Source organism: Daphnia pulicaria, chromosome 6, assembly GCF_021234035.1.
Source record: "Daphnia pulicaria isolate SC F1-1A chromosome 6, SC_F0-13Bv2, whole genome shotgun sequence".
NCBI classification, from domain to species: Eukaryota; Metazoa; Arthropoda; class Branchiopoda; order Diplostraca; family Daphniidae; genus Daphnia; species Daphnia pulicaria.
The window spans coordinates 10,221,478-10,240,469 of NC_060918.1; the positions used below are offsets into that span (position 1 = coordinate 10,221,478).

General features: G+C 42.8%; 4 protein-coding genes across 21 annotated transcripts in view; 3 read left to right on the forward strand and 1 right to left on the reverse strand.

Annotated features, from left to right (window-relative positions):
* The first annotated feature begins 4 nt into the window (after nucleotides 1-4).
* Nucleotides 5-3,174, forward strand: LOC124343209 (fatty acid amide hydrolase 1-like). Its single transcript, XM_046796447.1, has 15 exons — nucleotides 5-247; nucleotides 337-540; nucleotides 598-654; nucleotides 730-817; nucleotides 889-1,024; nucleotides 1,097-1,215; nucleotides 1,289-1,376; nucleotides 1,437-1,477; nucleotides 1,538-1,668; nucleotides 1,743-1,963; nucleotides 2,034-2,076; nucleotides 2,134-2,221; nucleotides 2,284-2,457; nucleotides 2,539-2,684; nucleotides 2,750-3,174. The coding sequence occupies exons 1-15, from the start codon at nucleotides 134-136 to the stop codon at nucleotides 2,861-2,863; spliced, it is 1,764 nt and encodes a 587-aa protein (XP_046652403.1). The 5' UTR covers nucleotides 5-133; the 3' UTR covers nucleotides 2,864-3,174.
* A 2,556-nt stretch (nucleotides 3,175-5,730) lies between these two features.
* On the forward strand, nucleotides 5,731-9,340 carry LOC124343180 (SET and MYND domain-containing protein 4-like). Its single transcript, XM_046796397.1, has 8 exons — nucleotides 5,731-6,030; nucleotides 6,378-6,642; nucleotides 6,721-7,294; nucleotides 7,686-7,783; nucleotides 7,850-8,258; nucleotides 8,338-8,401; nucleotides 8,519-8,562; nucleotides 8,636-9,340. Exons 1-8 carry the CDS (start codon nucleotides 5,938-5,940, stop codon nucleotides 9,198-9,200), a joined length of 2,112 nt encoding a protein of 703 aa, XP_046652353.1. The 5' UTR covers nucleotides 5,731-5,937; the 3' UTR covers nucleotides 9,201-9,340.
* LOC124343225 (formimidoyltransferase-cyclodeaminase-like) lies at nucleotides 9,237-12,776 on the reverse strand. Its single transcript, XM_046796475.1, has 10 exons — nucleotides 12,392-12,776; nucleotides 12,200-12,286; nucleotides 11,932-12,028; nucleotides 11,333-11,385; nucleotides 11,075-11,242; nucleotides 10,416-10,912; nucleotides 10,181-10,322; nucleotides 9,959-10,120; nucleotides 9,665-9,832; nucleotides 9,237-9,549 (listed from the first exon to the last, which is right to left on the reverse strand). Exons 1-10 carry the CDS (start codon nucleotides 12,443-12,445, stop codon nucleotides 9,370-9,372), a joined length of 1,608 nt encoding a protein of 535 aa, XP_046652431.1. The 5' UTR covers nucleotides 12,446-12,776; the 3' UTR covers nucleotides 9,237-9,369.
* A 1,403-nt stretch (nucleotides 12,777-14,179) lies between these two features.
* The window catches only part of LOC124343114 (basement membrane-specific heparan sulfate proteoglycan core protein-like), a 59,774-nt gene continuing 54,961 nt past the window's right edge, over nucleotides 14,180-18,992 (forward strand). For all 18 annotated transcript variants that reach the window (XM_046796219.1, XM_046796208.1, XM_046796206.1 and 15 more), the window contains exons 1-2: nucleotides 14,180-14,367; nucleotides 14,971-15,638. In XM_046796219.1, coding sequence (XP_046652175.1) covers nucleotides 15,555-15,638 — 84 coding nt within the window. In that variant the 5' untranslated portion in view covers nucleotides 14,180-14,367; nucleotides 14,971-15,554. The remainder of the gene's footprint in view (nucleotides 14,368-14,970; nucleotides 15,639-18,992) is intronic.

The window sequence follows — 18,992 nt, forward strand, 5'->3', positions numbered from 1 at the left end:
TTTGCTGTTCTTATGTCAGGTGTGAGCTGTCAAAATTTGAAAATCGCAATATTAGCCTACTTGGGCCTAGGAAAATTGCTGTTTGCTGTTTACCTTAGTTCTCCTTGTTGTGTTGATTAATCTTGTGTTCTTCATGTATTTTGAAGACAGTGCAAAATGGTTAAAGGATTCCAATTTCCTTATGGTCTTGATTGGATTGGGATTAGTTTACATAACATTTAAAGTTCTAAAATACACAAACAAGAGGGTATGTAAGCATTGTGTGTTAGTACAGATATCAACGCGTGATTTTAAAATGATTTTTCTGTAATAATAATGTTTCTGGGATTATTTCAGGGGTTGATGAAAGAAAGAATCAGGCGCAAACTGGGTCAGGTAAAAGAAAATCAAAATAAATTGGAACAACATCTTAAAAATCATGATGACCCAGTTATTGAAAAGCGTAAGGAGATAATCCAGCTAGATATAGAAGAATTACTAAAGAAGCTTCAAAATGGGGATTTAAGCTGCATGGAAGTGCTGAGAGCATATCAAGCAAAGGTAATCTCTAGCAAGTCTTCAATTGTTTTTTCTGATAAAAATTAATCACTCTTTCAGGCCCTGGATGTAACAAAAGAATTAAACTGTGTCACAGAATTTATCAAAGAAGCAGAGGTATTGTCAAAGTCTGAATTAATTTTTGTGTATATCCTTTGTATGTTAACGCAATTGCAATGCATATTTATTCAGAAATGGGCAGAAGAACTGGACGCTAGCACTGATACAAAAAAACCGCTCCATGGTCTTCCGTTTAGCGTCAAAGATAACGTCAGTGTCGGTACGGTATGCCGTTTTGCCGGCAGAATATTAAAATCAAGCATAATATTAAAACACTATGTTTGTTTTTAGTTGGCTATGATTGCACGGCGGGAATTTCGAAGTTTATTGATCAATCTGCAGTGGAAGATGCCGCTTTGGTCTCTGCACTCAGAGGCCTTGGGGCCATACCATTTTGCCGAACTAATGTCCCCCAAACATTGTTAAGGTATAGTTGCCAATGCAGTTTTGCGTGTAGCTAGAATGGTACGTTTAAATTCATTTTGTCTCCTCCCAACAGTTTTGGATGTAGTAATCCGATATGGGGTTCTACGAAAAACCCCTTTTGTAAAGAGCGAACACCAGGCGGTTCCTCTGGTGGAGAAGCAACTTTAGTTGCTGCTGGAGGTTCCCTACTCGGTAAAATTCTTCGAATACATTAATATTATATTGAAATAAAGTTTAGAAAAAAATCGTGTATAACATTTACCAGGAATTGGTAGTGATATTGGGGGAAGTATTCGCATTCCGGCGGCTTTCTGTGGAGTTTTTTCAATTAAACCTACCAGTTTAAGACTCAGGTATTTCAATATTCTGGTTATTCACTTCCCTGAATTCGAAATATTTTTCTGTCTATCTAGCTACAAAGGATTTAGAAAATCGGCCGTTGGTTGCATTGGAAGTAAGGCAACAGAACCTTAAAACCATTACATTCTTTTAATTTTGTAATCCAATTTTGTAGTTCCTTCTGTACCGGGAATCTTGGCGCGAGATTCAAAAACCGTGATAATGCTCTGCAAACTACTCCTTGACGATGGTTACATCCGGAGATACTTCGATCCCGATTTGCTTCCAATTCCTTGGAATGAACAAGTAAGAAATTATTAGTAAAAATATTCGTTTCCCATGAAAACGTTTGTAATATAAAATTATTAAACGTAAACTAGATGTTTGGCCTTTCTAACAAACTACGGATCGGTTACTACGAAGAATGCGACTACTTTCCCTGTACACCTGGTGTCCGACGAGCTGTTCGAGTGGCTAAGGAAAAGTTGGAGGCGTTAGGGCACGAACTCATTCCATTTGTTCCACCACGCGTTGATTATGTTATCAGTTCTGTCATCAGCATGTTTTATGCGGATCAAGGCCGATACGTGTTGGAGGCTCTGTAAGTCACCGACTTTTCAATAGTTTAGTTGGAAAAGAATCTAATAATTTAATTTGATCTTCTCCTACAGCTCAGTTGATGACATTGATCCATTGTTAGTTTTACAAATCAAAGTAAGTTGAACTGTTTCAATTTTACTATAATAAGTTTTTAAACGAATGTCTTCTTAGGTTGCACTGAAGCTACCGCACCTTGTAAAGCAAATTATTCGGCCATTGCTGGCTTTAATCGCACCTCGTCTCGAGCCATGTTTCATGGGTAATTCGATAGTCTTCTAGCATAAAATGACGGCCTAAAATTTACTCCATTCGCCGAATTAGCTGCTGCCGGGCATCAGTATCGCCATTCTTACCAACTCTGGCATGGAATACTTAAGCAGAGCGAATATAAAGCGAATTTTCTGGCTGATTGGCGGAATCTTCGCTTGGATACATGCATCGGTCCGGGATTCGCTTGCCCTGCTCCTCTAGCCAAAGACACTGGCCGTGTAACACGTAAGTGGTGCACCGCTTGCAAAATTTAATTATGCCCGGATTAGCTAATGACATAATTTATTGGTTTCTTCCGACTAATAGCTGCATTTGCGTATGCGTGTCTCTACAATTTCCTCGACTTACCGGCTGGTATCGTTCCCGTCACCAAAGAAACGGAAGAAGACCAAAATATTCTCATGAATGGTGGCTATGATTTTAGAGATTTGGTCTGTAAACTTGTTAAAAAGGTAAGAAAAAAAATCAATCATTTAGAGTTTTATCCAATCGTAACGTTTGATTCCTATTTGCCTAGACTACTCGGGGAGCTACTGGTTTGCCTATACCGGTCCAAGTTATTGGTCTTCCCTATCAAGAAGAAGTTGTGCTTCGCACTATGAGTATCCTGGATTCCGCCTTCCGAGTCTGAATTATCTCTTACGTAATCATTGCACTTTGCGCAGTGCTCAGTTTCTCCGTCCTTACGACAGTGTGCTACAAGAGCCACTTGGATCCTTAGAGGAAAGGTTGTGGAACAATTAAAAGATTTTGAAATTAATAGTTATTGATATTATGGAAAGAGATTTTACAAATGTTAAATTTACTGTGATATTACAGTAATCAAAGCAGGTAGTTGTGTTAAGTATCGGGGATAAGAATAGATTTCAACATTCCATAACAGTTTATTGTAGCACAAAACCGTTGAAAATAAATGCGAAAATGTGTTTGCGTTCAAAGAAAGCAATCATTTGATGTTTTCCCGAAAAGTTCAACAGGGAGGGATGTTTTACACGGCCTGACTTTTTGACCTGGAAAAACTTGAAAGGAAACCTGCAGTCGGGTTGTCGATTACCCAATCAGTCTGTGCTGCGCATCACGAGGTGTTCCGTAGAATATGTCTACTTCTAATTTCGCTCCAATATAAGCCAATACGTCAAGGGATTCGAACCCTTCGACATGGAGAGAATGCGACTTCAAAGAAACCAAAAGACGCGGAAGAAAAAAATCGCATTTCACGTCCGTTTATTTCGCGCCAGTCATGAGAGCACGTCAAAGTGTACGGTTTAAAGAAACCCGACCCCTTGGAGCCCAAATCCAAATTGTGAAGCCTAAATGTTCTGAACGTTACCCCGTCAATCTATGCCGCCTTCAAAAATTTCAAAATGTCGCTTTAGCCGTTATACAGTGGATGCCGCCGGATGTCAAATCGATACTCTTCCGTAAATCGACTTTCAAAATATAATTCGAATTTTTTCGGCGGTCAAAGTTCCCACTCAACAGTTTCTAGACACTGGCAAAGCAATTTATGTTTGCAATCTGTGCTTGCGGCTATCCTGGATCGAGTGCGAGGGTGGACAGGAAGGACCAGAATGCTGCAGCAGAGAATGAACACGCAAACAGCTGATAATGATGATGTCACACAAGAAAAAAGCCACCAACAGGAAGATAACGATCGGTTGCCGGATGACGAAAATGTGATCTCTTTTCCCCCCCAGCAGGTGAATGGACCGAGCTCAGGGGGGGGGGGGGCGTTGGACGAGGAATCCGTCAGGATGGCGATCAAGTTAACCGAGAGAGTCATCCATAACATCTTTGGTGACACAAGGGGCCGATACCATCGAAGACGAATGGAGGTGTTGGAAAACAGCAGAAAGTACAAGAATACTTTGTTGCAAACGTCCAGCATTCTGGATGGTTTTCTTGATATTGTAATTCCATCAACTTTTGATTTACTTTCAGCTAGAAAATTAGTATCCGTCATTTTAGTGAATTTTCCTTCTTTTCAAATTAAACGCTTAAAAGTATTAGATTTTTTCTTATTGGTTTAAGCTCATAAAGTCATGGATACTCTAGGCGTGGCTTTCAAAATGGGACAATGGAGTTAGGATTTGAGAGCCCATATTCAATAAGTATCAGAATTACCGCACCCGTCTCATTTAGACGATATCGTCTTTCTCAATTTATGCGCTAGGGATAATGTGTTTATCAAAATACAATTAATTATGAGCTTTTAAAAAAGTATCTGAGAACATCTTTATGAACCCTGAACTTGGGTGTTGCCTCAATTTTCTCCAGTTTTACGACATTATTAAAAGCCATCGCATCGGAATTTTTATGGGCTATGATCCTATGTCTATCGAAATCAATCATCCCATTGAAAAATGTGAATGTTTTAATTCAAGTCATCTGTTGGCACCAAATCGAACTGATCAATAAAACCACGTACGTGTTCTCTCCTCGCCTCTCGCGAACGAAAAATAAAATAACCCGTTCAGTTGTCGTGAATGGTCCGACGGATTCTCTCCATAATAATAAAAAAAAAAAGACACGGCCCGTGATAACTGATTTATCTCGATCTTTAAAAATCAAAAGAAAAGGGGAACGGCAGCCCTGCCGAGGAGAGCAGGTGTCTATGAGGATGACTCAGCGCGGTCCGTGTCGTCCGGTTGGGCCGCACCCCTTTTACATAACAGGAACAAAGCGACGGCCAGCTAAACTGGAGCAAATAATGATCAGCCGACTGTATATAGGCAGCATTCGTGTCGTTTAGTGACTTTCATGTTGAAAGAAAATCTGAAATCAACAGCGGAGTAATAAAAAATTAAAATGGTGATGTGCATAATAAGCAGAAACAAATGAATAAAGAAATAAAGAAATACTGTAAAGAACACGTTTTGTTTTTTCTTCTTTTATTTTTTTATTTACGTCCATCCATAAAAATCGCCCAAATTGGATCGGTCGTTCGTCTTGTTGCCCGTCTCTATACATTTGATCCGCGCACGTATATAAACCCAACCTCTTTTTAATTGGGTTCACGGTACGAATTTTCCCCCTCAAGTCGATGCGGCTATCAGATGAATCTTATAACAATAAATCGTCCGCTGTTGCTGTTGTTGTTGTTGTTGTATAGCATATCATTTCCTTCTCTCATCTCTCTACATGCGCGTAAAATGTCCGAGTGATGTATAACCATTCGGCCTGTTTGGCTAAACAATAAATAAAACCATTCGATCTCTCTCTCTAGTCTCTACAGCTTCTAAAAAGATGATGACTTTTCGCCTGAAAAGATATCATCATCTTCTTCGAAAGCAACTAAAAAGTAATTCTCTGCCGTCCATGGCGGTAGTTAAAGCAAAAAAAGGGATTCTTTTTTTAAAAATAGAGAAAGAACACGACGACATTAGGACAGCAGCAGCAAAAGGGGAGAAGGCTGTACCGTTCGCCGTTCAGGAAGGAAAAAGCGCAAAGTAGGTCTCTGCTGGCGGGATGAACTATTTTTAACTTCTGATGGGGAAAGAGAAGAGAAGACCTGCGTCCCGACCAGCAGAGTGTCGAAGATTACTTTAGCAGTCTCTCCCCCGACCGAAAGTTTTGCCAACGACAAGCTCTCGTGTGTGTTTGTGCTGCACGTCTCAGCTTTCTCTTTTGTATTCAACACACACTATTTGTGATTTGCATTTGCATTTCTTAGAAAGAAGTAAGGAAAAAGAAAAAGAGAACGGTATGGATGAAATTGATGGACTCGGTCAACTCACGGATTACCGCCGACTGTGTAGTGATCTCACTCTCCAGACCAAAAAGGAAGGATTCTTTAAGGTATATAAATGGCTTGACAGATATAAGGAATATATATTTTTCTTTTTAAACTTTACTTTGTGTACCTTTTCCCTGAGAAATGTTATTCGTATCTCATTCAAAATGGGCCGCAGCACTATATATTCTTTCAATGGGGTTTTATACAACTGATTGCAATAATCTCGACTCATTTAACTTTGACCCGCCATTAACAAATTCCAACCGGCACGGGATTAAAAAATACTAGCCAACAGCTACACTCAAACTATAAAGCGATAAATATTCTAATAAAAGTGTATACCAGAACGAATGCTGATAATTAGTCGGGAATATTTCTCATTTTCCTTTTATGAACATGTGTATTACAGGATTATCTTTCGGCGATCGTTGACCAAGTTAGCGATGAGGAGTTTGAAGGATTCACCAAACAGCAAACGGATCGCGATCGTGTGGTTTACTGCTGGACACTTCCGGCCCTACACAAAACGATGAAGAGCTTCCGGCCGTCGTACCGTGGCAAATCGGCCGACGAGTCGATCAAACGACGTGAGCAAGGCAACGAAGCTTTCAGGGAGAAAGATTATCGCAAAGCCCTGGTCATGTACAATCAGAGCGTCGTCTACGCTCCTTACAGTATAATAAAACGATAAATAATAATAATTCATTCAGTCTATAACTACAAAGATAACGAGGGAATTGTTTTGCTTGAAGGTTCGTTACTGGAGCGAACGACTTTGGCATTGGCGCTGGCCAATCGCTCGGCCGTTCTGGTTCACTTGAAGGAATTCGCATTGGCCATCCGGGACATCCAGTTGTCGCTGCAATCCAACTACCCGGAGAAACAACGGTACAAGCTGTACGATCGAATGGGCTACTGCCACCAACAGCTGGGCGAGACGGCCAAAGCCCGGCTGGCCTACACCATCGCCTTGGATTGTCTCGAGGAAAGCGATCTGGAGCCAGCGGCGCTGGACAACTGGCGCCAAACTGTGGAAAAGAGTCGAGCTAAATTACCATCCAATAATCCATCAAACAGCAACAACAGCAACCACTCAACAGCCAATGCAAATGCCACCAACGCCTTGCCCGAATTGGTGTCCGGGGCCAATTCAAATATCCCCAATGCATCAAAGAGTCTGGCCATGGAAGTGGACGACAATTCGGGCCGGTATTACGTGGCAGCCGACGATATCAAACCGGGTCAGACGCTCGTCTGCGAGAAACCCTACGCTGCTTGTCTCCTTCCTGGAAAGTTCACCAGCCACTGCCATCATTGTTTCGTCAGGTATATATATAATACAACCGTATATACATGAGAGAAATCCATATCAAATAGAATCGACCGGAATAGCGGGGTCAGGCGTGCCGTCGAATCTCAAATCTGAATAATCTCTTTCATTTTCTAACCCCTCGACGTGATAATGTTGGGCGTAACAATGAGGAAGCGGGTGGGAATGAACAAATTCCATCGATATTTAGATAATGTTATTCCATCACTAAAAGCTGATTGAATTCACTGACGGATCTCAATGTAATAATAACAAGTCCGGTGCATGTAACATCCGCCTATAGCCCTATACTTGGCTTTGGCTGTTGTTGTTGTATAATGTTGTTTGAACAGCTCGTGATCAACGCCGAATAAATGTGTTGAATTTTGTTTCTTTCCCGAACGACAGATTGATCGCTCCGCTGGGATGCCTCACTTGCCGGGGGGTTTTCTATTGCAGCGTCGAGTGTCGTGATGAAGCCGCTTCAACTTACCACCAATACGAATGTAATTCATTTGATTGAATCTTTTCTATTTCGGTTCATTCATTTTTCATCCAATTGAATGTCGCAGGTGGAATCATCGATTACATGATCGCCTCGGGTTCTTCGATCCTGTCCTGGATCGCCTTGAGGATTTTGACGAAAGGGAAGATGGAAGATTTCCTGGAGGCTCGCGAGGAGCTGGAAAAAGACGGAGACGGCGGGCGACTGCTCGCTTCCGCCCGGAATCCGGACAGTTACAGCGGCATTTATCATTTGGCTACGCTGTCCCACCTGCGGTCGGACAAGGACTTTTTCGACCGCACCTTTATGGCGCTGTTCCTCTTCCAGTGTCTCAGAGCTTCCGGCTACCTGCAGACGCGCTTCCGCTACGAAGAAGATTCCCTCAACATCACCGAGGACGAGATTTACTTCGCTTCTTTGCTCCTGCGGCACTTGCAGTTGCTCCAGTTCAACGCTCACGAAATCCACGAATTCGTGTAAAAATGATGAATTTCAAAATCAGTTATACATGTTAATAATTTGCTGATAATCATTTGGATTTCGTAAACCCGACAGGCAATTGAACGAAAAGAATATGAGAAGCACGAAAACGGTTTACATTGGCGTGGGCATTTATCCGGTGCGTTATCTCGTAACATGATGACGTTATCTGCATGGAATTGTTGTCGAATGCAACCAACATTTAAAAATGTTTATGACCTCGGACTGATATAGCCTAATCTTTGAATATTTACAGACGGTCGCCTTTTTTAATCACAGCTGTCGACCGGATGTTGCGAGGTGCGTCATTAATCATCGACTTGACCTTTCAGTTTCCTGCCAAACTTGTTTTCATTTGATTTGTTTCGTTCAGGTACTTCCTGGGAACGACGATGGTGATCACATCGACCCGTTGCGTCAAACGCGGCCAAATGGTGGCGGAGAACTACGGGCCGATTTTCACGCACAAGCATCTGACGGACCGCCAGCAGAGTTTGCAGGGCCGTTATTGGTTCAACTGCCAATGTCTGGCCTGCCAAAACGACTGGCCCGTCTACGACGGGATGACTGATATGGAAACGATCCTGACCTGCTGCCCGCTGTGTCGCGGGACCGTTCAATCCGTCAACGACTCCTACGCCCGCTGCCTCAAGTGCAAGAAGCAATCGCTGTGGGAGGCCATCCGCCGGCCGGTGGCGGAGATCACGACGCTCTACCAGACGGCCATGCGATTGATGGACCTGGGCCAAGTGGAAAAAGCCATCCGGGTCCTCGGCGTCTACATCGAAATGATGGAGACGCTGGTGGCAGACGTTCCGGTCCGTGAACTCCTCCTGGCGCAGGAAGCCCTCCGCCTCTGCCTGGGCACTTACGGAACCAAATACTGCGCCACTACCCATTTGACGATGAAAGCCGTGACCAACAACACGATGAAATAAAATTTTATAATGGACAGGAGTGTCCAGCAGCTGCTGTTGCCAGTCAAAACTTTGTTTTATTTTTGTGATGTTGTTGTTGTGGTTCTACAACATTTTTTTTTTTAGTACTACCGTCATATAAAATGGAAGTTGGCATTCAATGCAATTGCCTGGAAATTGTTTTATTGGGTCATCCCCTTTTATCCAGGACGTCCAGCACCTGTCGGCATTGAGCGCGGGCCTTTTCCACCAGTCGATCGATCGTTTGACGCGTTTCCACTTTGTACGTTTCGTCTTTGATGTTCGACAAGTTAATGATGACGTTGTCTCCGGCCGACTGGACGGCCGTCTTCAAGCACCGGGCCGCCACCTAAAGAAAAAAGAAACAACAAACCATCCATCACCGGCCGTGTCATTACACAACCCGTTTCCAACCGTAACGAGGTCATAGATTCGCTCCGCTCTTTTGTTTTTTAAAAAAATACCTGCAGATCAGATTTACAGTTGATGTTGCCGACGGCGGCCATCTGGACCAGCGTGTCCCAGACAGTGTCGACATGTTTGGCCAAGTTGAGCGGGACGTTAATGGCCTGGCGCAATCCGGCATCCATGGCGGATTCCCTCCCAGCCTCCGGTGACAGTTTCATAGCGTTCTGTCTCCCCGCCGAAAGGAATTTCAAAATAATGGTTTTACCTTTTTGTTTTCTCTCCGAATTTGTCAGTGGCACCCGTTAATTTACTACCCCGTTAAATCGAGTATAGACAAACAAAACACAGACCATGTAGTCGTTGAAAGCGTCCGTATCGGCGTCGATCATCGGAACCGAGTGAATCATGGCGTTGTACAGCGGCGGCAACAGCTGCCGGATCGTTTCATCCACATCCTCAAATTGGCGTTTGCCGTAAGTCATTTGGCCGACCATGGTCGACAAGCCGCAGCCCTACAACAACAACTTTTTATTTTAAAATAAAAAAGATAAAAGTAAACAATTAAAACATACCAGTCCAGCTAAAAGGGCGGCGACCGAACCTCCTCCGGGTGCCGAAGTCCGGGCTCCGACGCTCAGTACAAATTTTTCAACGGACAGCCGGGCAAGAGGACCGACATTGATGATGTTCATTCGATACTCGATGATCCTCTCCCTTATAAGGACAAATGGGCACGTGTGTATCTTATTTCCATCGTTAAAAAAAGAAGAAAAAGGTAAAAATGAATTTAGACTGGGTCATTTATACTTTGGGTTGAAGGGATGAAGAGCGGCCAGACCGAGGCGGTCAATGGCTAGCCGGACTCGTTGCTCTTCTTCCAGGACCATCAACTTCTCTTTTTGGACGTAATAGTCGGCCGCTTGGAGGATGGCCTTGAGTGGGATGAGGCCGACAATCTCCGAGCCGGTGATGGCCACGTTGAGTTGCCCGGCGTCCTTGCGTGCCTCCTCGTAGGCCGTATGAATAGGCGTGACATCGTGATCCGTCAAGTTGAGAGATATTTGAGCGATCTGAGCCTCTTCCAGCCACCAGCCGATGCCCTGGACAGCCTTGAGACGGCCCGGCTCGTTAGGGCCTCTGCCCTGCTCACGCAAATTCAGAGCGATGCGATGGGCCTGCTCCTTGGTGCCCAGCACGTTGACGTTGAAGGCGATCAGGAATTTTCGGACGCCCGTCGCCGTGGCGCCCCAACGTGAAACGAATTCAGACGGGCCGAAATCCGGCTTCCACTCTTCCTTGTTTATCTTTTTGTTTAACGGCGATAAATTATTCATTAGACGTGTGTACATAAGAGTTACAACCAATCCATCATCAATCACACACACAGACGGAATAAACTTGACTCACATGAAACTGAATAACATTAATAAATGGGGGAAATTTGTTTTTGGGGTTTTTCTATTTACTTTCTGGCTGATTGCCTCGTACTCGCCGGCCCGGATTTGAGGCAAAGTGACCCGATGAGCTCCTTTTTCGGCCGCCATTCCGTACAGGTAAACGGGCACCGAAAGTTCAGTGGCCAGACGACGTCCAAACTCCTTGGCGCATCGAATGCAATCCTCAACATCGACCCCCTGTATAAGATACACAGCCCCAAATTGTGTCAATGAATCTTCATTTAGTTACCAAACGGCCAACTAATAAAAAGATTTGATGGGTTTTACCTGGACGGGGATGAAAGGGCAGACGTCGAGGGCTCCCATGCGAGGATGTTCACCTGTTGTTTTCACGAGTGAGTCAGATTAAATTGGTTTGCAAGTCGGTCACACAAACGGGCCAACTATTTTCTTTGCCTTTGACAACGACCGAAATAAAAGCCAAGAAGACGGAGAAACTCATTTCTAATAGTCTGAAAGGAGAGATGGTGAAAAAAAGTCGAGTCCCGCTATACGGCGTGAGCATTCGTCACGAATGACAGGCTCATTTATCAGCCCGCGTTCATGTCGCCCCCCTACAGAACCCTAACGTCTTCGACGTCCATTGGCGCCGGTCGTCCATGTGTTTGTCTTTTCAAACGTTTCAATCTTTATTAGTCAAACAATACAGCGTCGTTTTCTTTCTTATTTTTAAAAAGAAGAAGATACGGAAGTCGATTTCCCATCGAAAGAAAAAATGTTTTTGACCTATGGGCAGCACAGATAAGAGAAATGGATGTGTATGAAAGATTGGAAGAAAAACGAGCCTGGCAGGTTTTGTACAGCTACTATACTATCTCTATAGCCTACGTTTATAATATTCTATATTATTATATAGTTTGTGTTACCTTTGTGGCGAGCCATGTCGATCAATTGATAAGCGACACGACTGGCGGCCAAAGCGGCTTCAACCACGTCCGATGGCGAGCCCACGAACGTGTAAACCTGTAACCCACGTAAAACAAAAAAGAACAAATTCCCATTTTCTTTTGTTTTTTCACTTGTCGGTAAAAACCGTAAAATATGAGTAAGTATGCAGGTAATGCTATACACGATATTCGATCGAGTGGCAAGTAAATAATAAGCCGATAGTAACAAATCGATTAGAAAACAAACCGTCCGGTTGGTTGAAGTTCCAGGATCGACATCGAGCAGCGAGACGTTGGTTACCGAGCGAATGGCAGTCGATATGGCTTCGATGATCTGTGATTATTTACATGAAACGAGACAATTTTGGTTGGTAAAAAAAAAAAAAAAAACCCAGCAAGATATTATTATTTTTGAGGCGAATATCTGATGCCAACTAACCTGCGGGTCACGACCCTCGGAGAAATTCGGGACGCACTCGACGATTTTCGACATGATGTTCTCTCGCAGCGACGACGACAAACAAGAACCAGAGAAATCAAATATTATCTCAGTGAGTGGAAACCCAATAATAATCAAGACGACGACGTAGTACCAATAAGCGAGAGACTATACGGTCGAGTCAGCAAATGCAACTCTGAACCGACTACGTCGTAAGCAACAACTTGACTGACCAAAGTTGGGTGGTTGTTTTTTTTTCTTATTTTCTCTCCTTATTCTCGTCTCTTCATCCACATTTTCGCCATTTAAATGTTTTCCTTCGACTTTCTCTCGTTTCTTCTTCTTCTTCACTTGTGTATGTATCGTCGAGAGATTTCTCTGTGAGCTGCCGAAGAAGAATTCCCAGCATAATAAAAGAAGACAACTAAACGACCTTCAAGTTTTAATGGTCGCCCTAAGGCCTTGTTTTGCACCAGTAAAAAGGCTTTTCTCTTTTTATTTTTTTCCCCTTTTGGTAAACAACAACAACACAAGAAACGTTTTCTCTTTCGTCTAGCATGAGCCCAGACGAGGAAAGATCAAATATTTGTGCGAAAATGTTCCCGGCCCAGTGTTGTCGGCGTGAGTTGTTGTTGCCTCCTGGCGCCGATTTGGACGTCGTCGTCGTCGGTCGTTGCACCGTTTTCACGCAAACAAACACACACGGGGCCGAAGATTTTGTGTGTTTTGTTGGGTTGGTGCTGCTGGACTGTTGCACCGATAGGTGGCGAAAGGTTTGTTGTTTTTCTTTTCCTTTCGTCCACTGAAAATAATTTAGAAAATTAAAAAACAAAAAAATCTTTTTTCTCATTTCAGAATCTCGTCGAAAGAGAAAACAAAAACAGTTGGGCTATCGATGAAAAACTGACGACGGGCGATGAAATTCCATCCGTGTGGTTTTTTTTTTCCTTTTTTTGTTTGTTATCCCCAATGGTCCCGCGCCAATTCCAAAGACTCAACAAATCGTCACGACACGACCGACCCCGGACCATTTGAATCGCCATCAGGGCAAAGATGGACGACGTTCGTTTTCTCCTCCAACAGCTACCAGGAATTTGTTTATTTGGTTATATTTCGTCTATTTAAAAAAAATAAAATCTCGTAAAAATTAGGAGAAAATGAAGAAAAGTCGTTTTGTCGGTCGCCAAAAAGGTATACAGACTGTAATACATGGGCGTTAAGCAAGTCGACGGTGGTGGTGGTGGTGGCACGCCTAGTTGATTTGCACAAGCGAAAGAGAGAAAAGACGGAAAAAAGAGAACCAAGGACACGAGGTCTGGAATATACCGGAAGTGACGATAAGAGAACACCGGCGTGTACTGTACATGAACATGACGTCTTGCTTGACCCCCCTCTCGCCTTTGAAGACCATTTCTCTTTTGTGTTGAACCTGTGAGAGCAACTCCTCCATTACATCTCTCAAAAAGGTGAGTTGACTTTTGGTCAAAAGGACGACAGACGACACATTGACAAAGGCAAGAAAACTGAAAAAGATGTTCGCGCCCATTTGTGGTGGGTGTCCATTTTCTGTGCCAAAACGCTCGAGAGAACATTTCTTCTTCTGCTCCGAAAACTTCTCGAGGGCTGCTGCTGTATCTTATTCAAATGATTTTGTTAAGAATCAAGAAAAAGTAAAACCGATTTTTTAAGATGCGGATAGGCTCCTCCCCCTTTTTTTGGTCTTCCCTCTCACTTTTTCCCACTGATTATGGTGCCGCGTGTTGCCGAAGCCAACAAGTCCATTCGACGGTTCCGTTGGCCACTCGAGTTCAGTCGTTCGCCTCCCTTCGCTGCGTGAGGATTCGACGATCCACCCGTCGCCGTTTTCTTGTCTTCCCTCCCCCCTTCTTTTTTCGTTTTTATGTTTGAGACTTCACAAAATATTTAAATTTTCCGATTTTTGTCAACGTCACGTTTCGAGACCAGGAGATCCACCGGTGAGATTTGAACCTCAATATTCATAGACTCGTGTTAATGAGATTCTTTTTATTCAAATTATACCGGCCATTTTTTTTTGGAGGGAAAAATGGGTTCTTCTTCTTTGCATATTGTATTACTCTGTGTGTGTTGGTTGGTTGGTTTCGTTTAAAGAAAAAAGAGTTTTGGTCCAATAAAAGCAACCGGCTTTCACCCGCATCTTATGGTGAAATGAATCAATGTCATGATGCATCTACGTTTAGTTGTTTTCTGGGATTTTCAGAAGGAACTCGTGTCCGACCACTTGTTGTTGGCTACCGTCTTGGAAACTTTTCACGACATTTTCCAATTCCATTTTCTAAAATCTTGAAATTGTTTTCCTTTTGTTTTGATTTAAAAAGAAAAATTACTAAACGTATAGTAAACCGGTTGTTTGGGGGGAGACAAAACCACATGAAACGCGTGTGCGTCCAACAGACTGAAACGAAAAACATTTAAAAAACCTCTCATATTTTGTTGTGTGTGTGTTCTTCACTTACCTATTTATTTATATAAAACTGTGGTCGTCCCATTTTTTGGGTTGTAATGATTACATGATCATTTTTTGTTGCTCATCTGGACAGGTTCGTTGGTTGTGTTCAAGCCTTTGGACGGGAGGACCCCTCCTCGGCTGTGGGATCTTTTTCTATCCCCCCACCGATTTGAATTTGTTGGGCAGAAGAAGGACAGACGGAGTGTGTATGTGTCGTGTGCCCAGTGGTGTCTCTTCTTGTATATGTGTGATTGTGTGTTGTGTGTGTGAGTGTCCAAGTGATTGATTGTCGGTGACACCTGAGGAGAAGAATCGAATCTTTCTCCTTCATCGCACCTTTTTCTTTGACATTTTTTCTTCCCCCCTTATTTCTCGTGTGAGATTTTTTGGAACGGACCGAATTTTTTGAGACTTGAAAAACCCGTTCTCTGTGACTTTGTGTTGTGAAATTTTGGGGAACAAGTGGCTAAAAACGTCTCCGATTTCGTTCCCTTTTGAATTATCTCGACGTTTGACGTCGTGGTGCTAACACACACACACACACACACACACACGACCCAGGAGTGAACGGAAAACAATCAATTGGTGAGGGCGTGTTGGTTGGACCCACGTGTATCTGTGGTGGAGTCCATCCGCCTCCATTTTCTTCTGACCACTACAACGACCGATCCGAGGATGAAGAAATCAACTGCTATTGCCATCATCGGCGTGGGCCTTTTGGTTGGGATGATGGCCGCCATCGACGCTTCGAATCCACAGGTAAGTCCCTTTTTTCCCCCTTATTATCGTGCGTGAGTTTGTCGACCGATTTTCAAAGGAAAACGGGAAATTGAAAAATGCTTTCACCGTTTTGAATAGTTATTTTTTTTCTACCGGGCGTGAGATTAGGCGCTCCAAAAAGAAGCGAAAAAGTAGTTTCATCATCACGTTGAGGAGGAGTTTTACCTATCAGGGACTCTAGTCAGTCGAATAAATGGGGATGAATCAAAGTCGTGGACGTAGCATTATTATTGTGTTGATGTTATTGTGCGTGTGTATGATGGATGATGATGATGAACACTCTCGAAGCTCAAAAAGAAAAAAAGAGTTTCGTCCAGTGGAAACGGGTTTTTCTTATTATTTCGGGATTTCCACAGTTGAGTAAACCTCCTTCGCGTGTTTTTTACCTTTTTAATTTGACCCCGTTCGTCAATTTCTACCTGCATCACTGATGTCCGAGTCCTCAGTGTGACATCTCCGTGTATATCTTGTACACTTATCCGATTTTTGTTGGGACGGAATAACTTAAAATGGACGTTCGGGAGTGTGAAGAGATTCGACAGCAGCACAAGCCACACAGACACATTCTAGACTGAATTACCTTTTTCGGGGATCATTTCCATCTATTGCGACTACTCGACCATATACATCTACATACCCCAGGATCCCATATACTGAATAATATTAATATTTATTATTCAAGTGTAGCTATAGTTTAGTGTACTATACAGTTGCTTTGCTGTGGCCCAGGGTCTCCCCGTATTTGGTCATGTGTCATGGCTCGCTTCATGTGCTGCTGGTTCGACTACTCTCTCTTCTTCTTCGTGTCTGATGCCATCAACCTCCTTTTCTCCTCTTCTTCCCACTTTTTATCAGGCTCTTCTCTTTGCGCGTTGCCGCTCACCACCACAGACTCTTCAATATTATTTACTGGTGGTGGCCGTCGTCTAGAAAGTGGTTGAGTCATGTTTCACCAGTCTACTCTTTTACCTCGTTCTTCCTTCCTGATTGGATATTCCCATTTTTATTTGAGAACTGCCATTTTTAAATTCTTAACTTTTGGGAGGACTATGGCAATCTCATCCGATTTCCTCGTCATCGCAAAAGGGTGCTATTTGATATAGCTTCACCTGTGGTGTCTGGAGGACTTTTTATTCCGGAGGGATTATTCAATCACGTAAAGGGCGGGTGGAGGTTAAACATGGGCGGAGGCGACGACAATACTTTTTTTTTCTTTTTCTTGTAATGTTTCGATGATGATTTCGTAATCCTTTTTATATTTGGGAAAACATTTGATGATGTATTGATGGGATGAAAGGAATCACAAAAGGAATTTTCTCTTTCCCGGCTCAAACGTCTTTGTGTATTGCGCCGGGAGTGAATTGAGATTTATGACTCGGTCGTCTGCATCACTGGCGGGCCGAAAATAGACGATGGGCCATGAGGTAAAAGGTTATCGCGTTTAGGCTTGCGGCGGAGCTGCTCTCACCACTATATAGATTGAAGAAATTCTTTTTTTTTTTTTAATTCGCAGACAAAAGAAGCGATGACGATTTCGTGTTTAAATTCGTCTTGTGATTCATATCGGAAGCGTTATCGTCCCTGGCCTCTTTTTTACCATTGGTTGATTCAATTATTTTTCGCCGCCGCTTCTTCTTCTTATCACCGTCTTATCTTTTTTATTTTTGAATTTTTCAGATATGAATTTAGAAAAAAACAAATCTAAAATAAAAATAAGAATGTCTGTGCATGGCGCCTTTCGCTAAAGATATTCGTGAACGTGACTGAATGGGGGAACGAACGGAACGCTCTTGGGTCGTTTGTGTGTTCCTTGTCCCATTTCTTCGTTAACTTTCTTTGATATTTATTTTATTCTTTTTTCACGGTGACGATTGTTTGCAACCAACAAGTCGGAAATCTAATGAACGACGCCAGAAAGTATTAAAACAAAAAAATCACGTGGAAGAACCCATCAAAGTCTCCAAAAATGAAATGGGAATAAAATAAATTTCAAGTTGAACAACTGAAACGGAATGTAGACCGAAGGAACGAACGAACCAACGACCGATGGATGAGATGGATATTATTTATACTCCCACTGCCACTAGTAGCACTCTTGTATACAAGAATAGAATTAGGATTTTTTTTTTTTTCATTTTATTTTTGTTTTTGTTTTGGGGTTTTTATTTTTCTTACGAGTTCCGTGTCGGGAGAGAGAGAGAGAGGAAGAAGGGGCGTGGTCGGAATTTTGGTTGCAGAGCACGAAGTGTGTCTAGATGCGGAGGATGTGGACGAGACGACAGCCAGCGGTCACGGCTCCAATTAGCTGTCTTTGTGTAGAACAAAAGAGAATGAAATTGATTTCTGTAATTCTTTGAATGGGAATTTTTTCGAATCTTGGACATGTTGAAAACAGTGTCGTGTCTAATTGTCCAATAGAAAATAGTCTGGCGCTTTAATTGAATTGATGACGACTGACCCCCGGACATGACACGTCATTCAACAATGCCACCCATTCATTTCCCAGCCATTTCTTTTTCCGTTGTCCTGCCTGTCGGGACTGTTGGATGGACGGCTGAAAAAAAGAACAAATATGAAAAGGACGGACAGGAGAGGGGGGAGAAATCGCAGTCGCATGGTAGAAATGGAGGATGGACACCATTTGGATGGGCCTCAAAAGAAAAGAAAGGAGGACAGAAAGACAAAAAAAAGGCAGATCTAAACAAATATTGTTCTAGCAGAGAGTCCGTCCCGTCCGTCGTCGTGTTTCTGTGGCTGTTAAAATGATGATGTAGGCCTAGGGACAGCAGTCGACTGTAAAAAAAGAAGAAGAGAGAAAATAGAAAAGAAGAAGATAGAGATAAGGAAAGGTAAAAAGTTAGGAACACACACGGTAGAGAAATAAAAAGAAAAAGGGTTTGGTTATTTTCTTTTTTCTTTAGGATAGAAGGTACGACTGGGCTGGGCCAGCCCGTCATGATGAATATGAAAGAACCATCACCTTGAGGCCATTTTTTCCCTTTTTTTGATTCAAAAATGGAGATAATTCACGCGTGAATAGTCAATGAGGCAAATGGGGTTTTCTAGTTAGATCCTACACGCGTGCATCTGGCGTCATCATGCCATCAACAACAACATTGGCACGGACCGGTCAAAGAAGTTGGTTTCGTCCCTAAACGGTACAACAACAGCAGGTGATTTTTCACCTTTTTTTTCCCCAATCGTTAACAGTTCCCCCCTAAAAAAATCAGAGATAAAACTAAGATTAGAGTGCCATCATCTCTTTGCCGTTGTTTCTTTTACTTTTTCGGTGAGTGTATCAGGTTTTAGCTTATAGGTAAGATCTTGTGTGTT

Excerpts from the sequence above, each read along its gene's own strand:
- LOC124343209 (XM_046796447.1), top strand. The coding sequence starts at position 134 with ATGTATTTTGAAGACAGTGCAAAATGGTTAAAGGATTCCAATTTCCTT. Across the intron at positions 655-729 it reads AATTTATCAAAGAAGCAGAG|AAATGGGCAGAAGAACTGGA; the intron begins GTATTGTCAAAG and ends ATATTTATTCAG. Across the intron at positions 1,377-1,436 it reads CCTACCAGTTTAAGACTCAG|CTACAAAGGATTTAGAAAAT; the intron begins GTATTTCAATAT and ends CTGTCTATCTAG.
- LOC124343180 (XM_046796397.1), top strand. The coding sequence starts at position 5,938 with ATGGATGAAATTGATGGACTCGGTCAACTCACGGATTACCGCCGACTG. Across the intron at positions 6,031-6,377 it reads AAAAGGAAGGATTCTTTAAG|GATTATCTTTCGGCGATCGT; the intron begins GTATATAAATGG and ends TGTGTATTACAG. Across the intron at positions 8,259-8,337 it reads CACGAAATCCACGAATTCGT|GCAATTGAACGAAAAGAATA; the intron begins GTAAAAATGATG and ends TAAACCCGACAG.
- LOC124343225 (XM_046796475.1), bottom strand. The coding sequence starts at position 12,445 with ATGTCGAAAATCGTCGAGTGCGTCCCGAATTTCTCCGAGGGTCGTGAC. Across the intron at positions 11,243-11,332 it reads GCCCTTTCATCCCCGTCCAG|GGGGTCGATGTTGAGGATTG; the intron begins GTAAAACCCATC and ends TATCTTATACAG. Across the intron at positions 9,550-9,664 it reads ACTGTAAATCTGATCTGCAG|GTGGCGGCCCGGTGCTTGAA; the intron begins GTATTTTTTTAA and ends TTTTTTCTTTAG.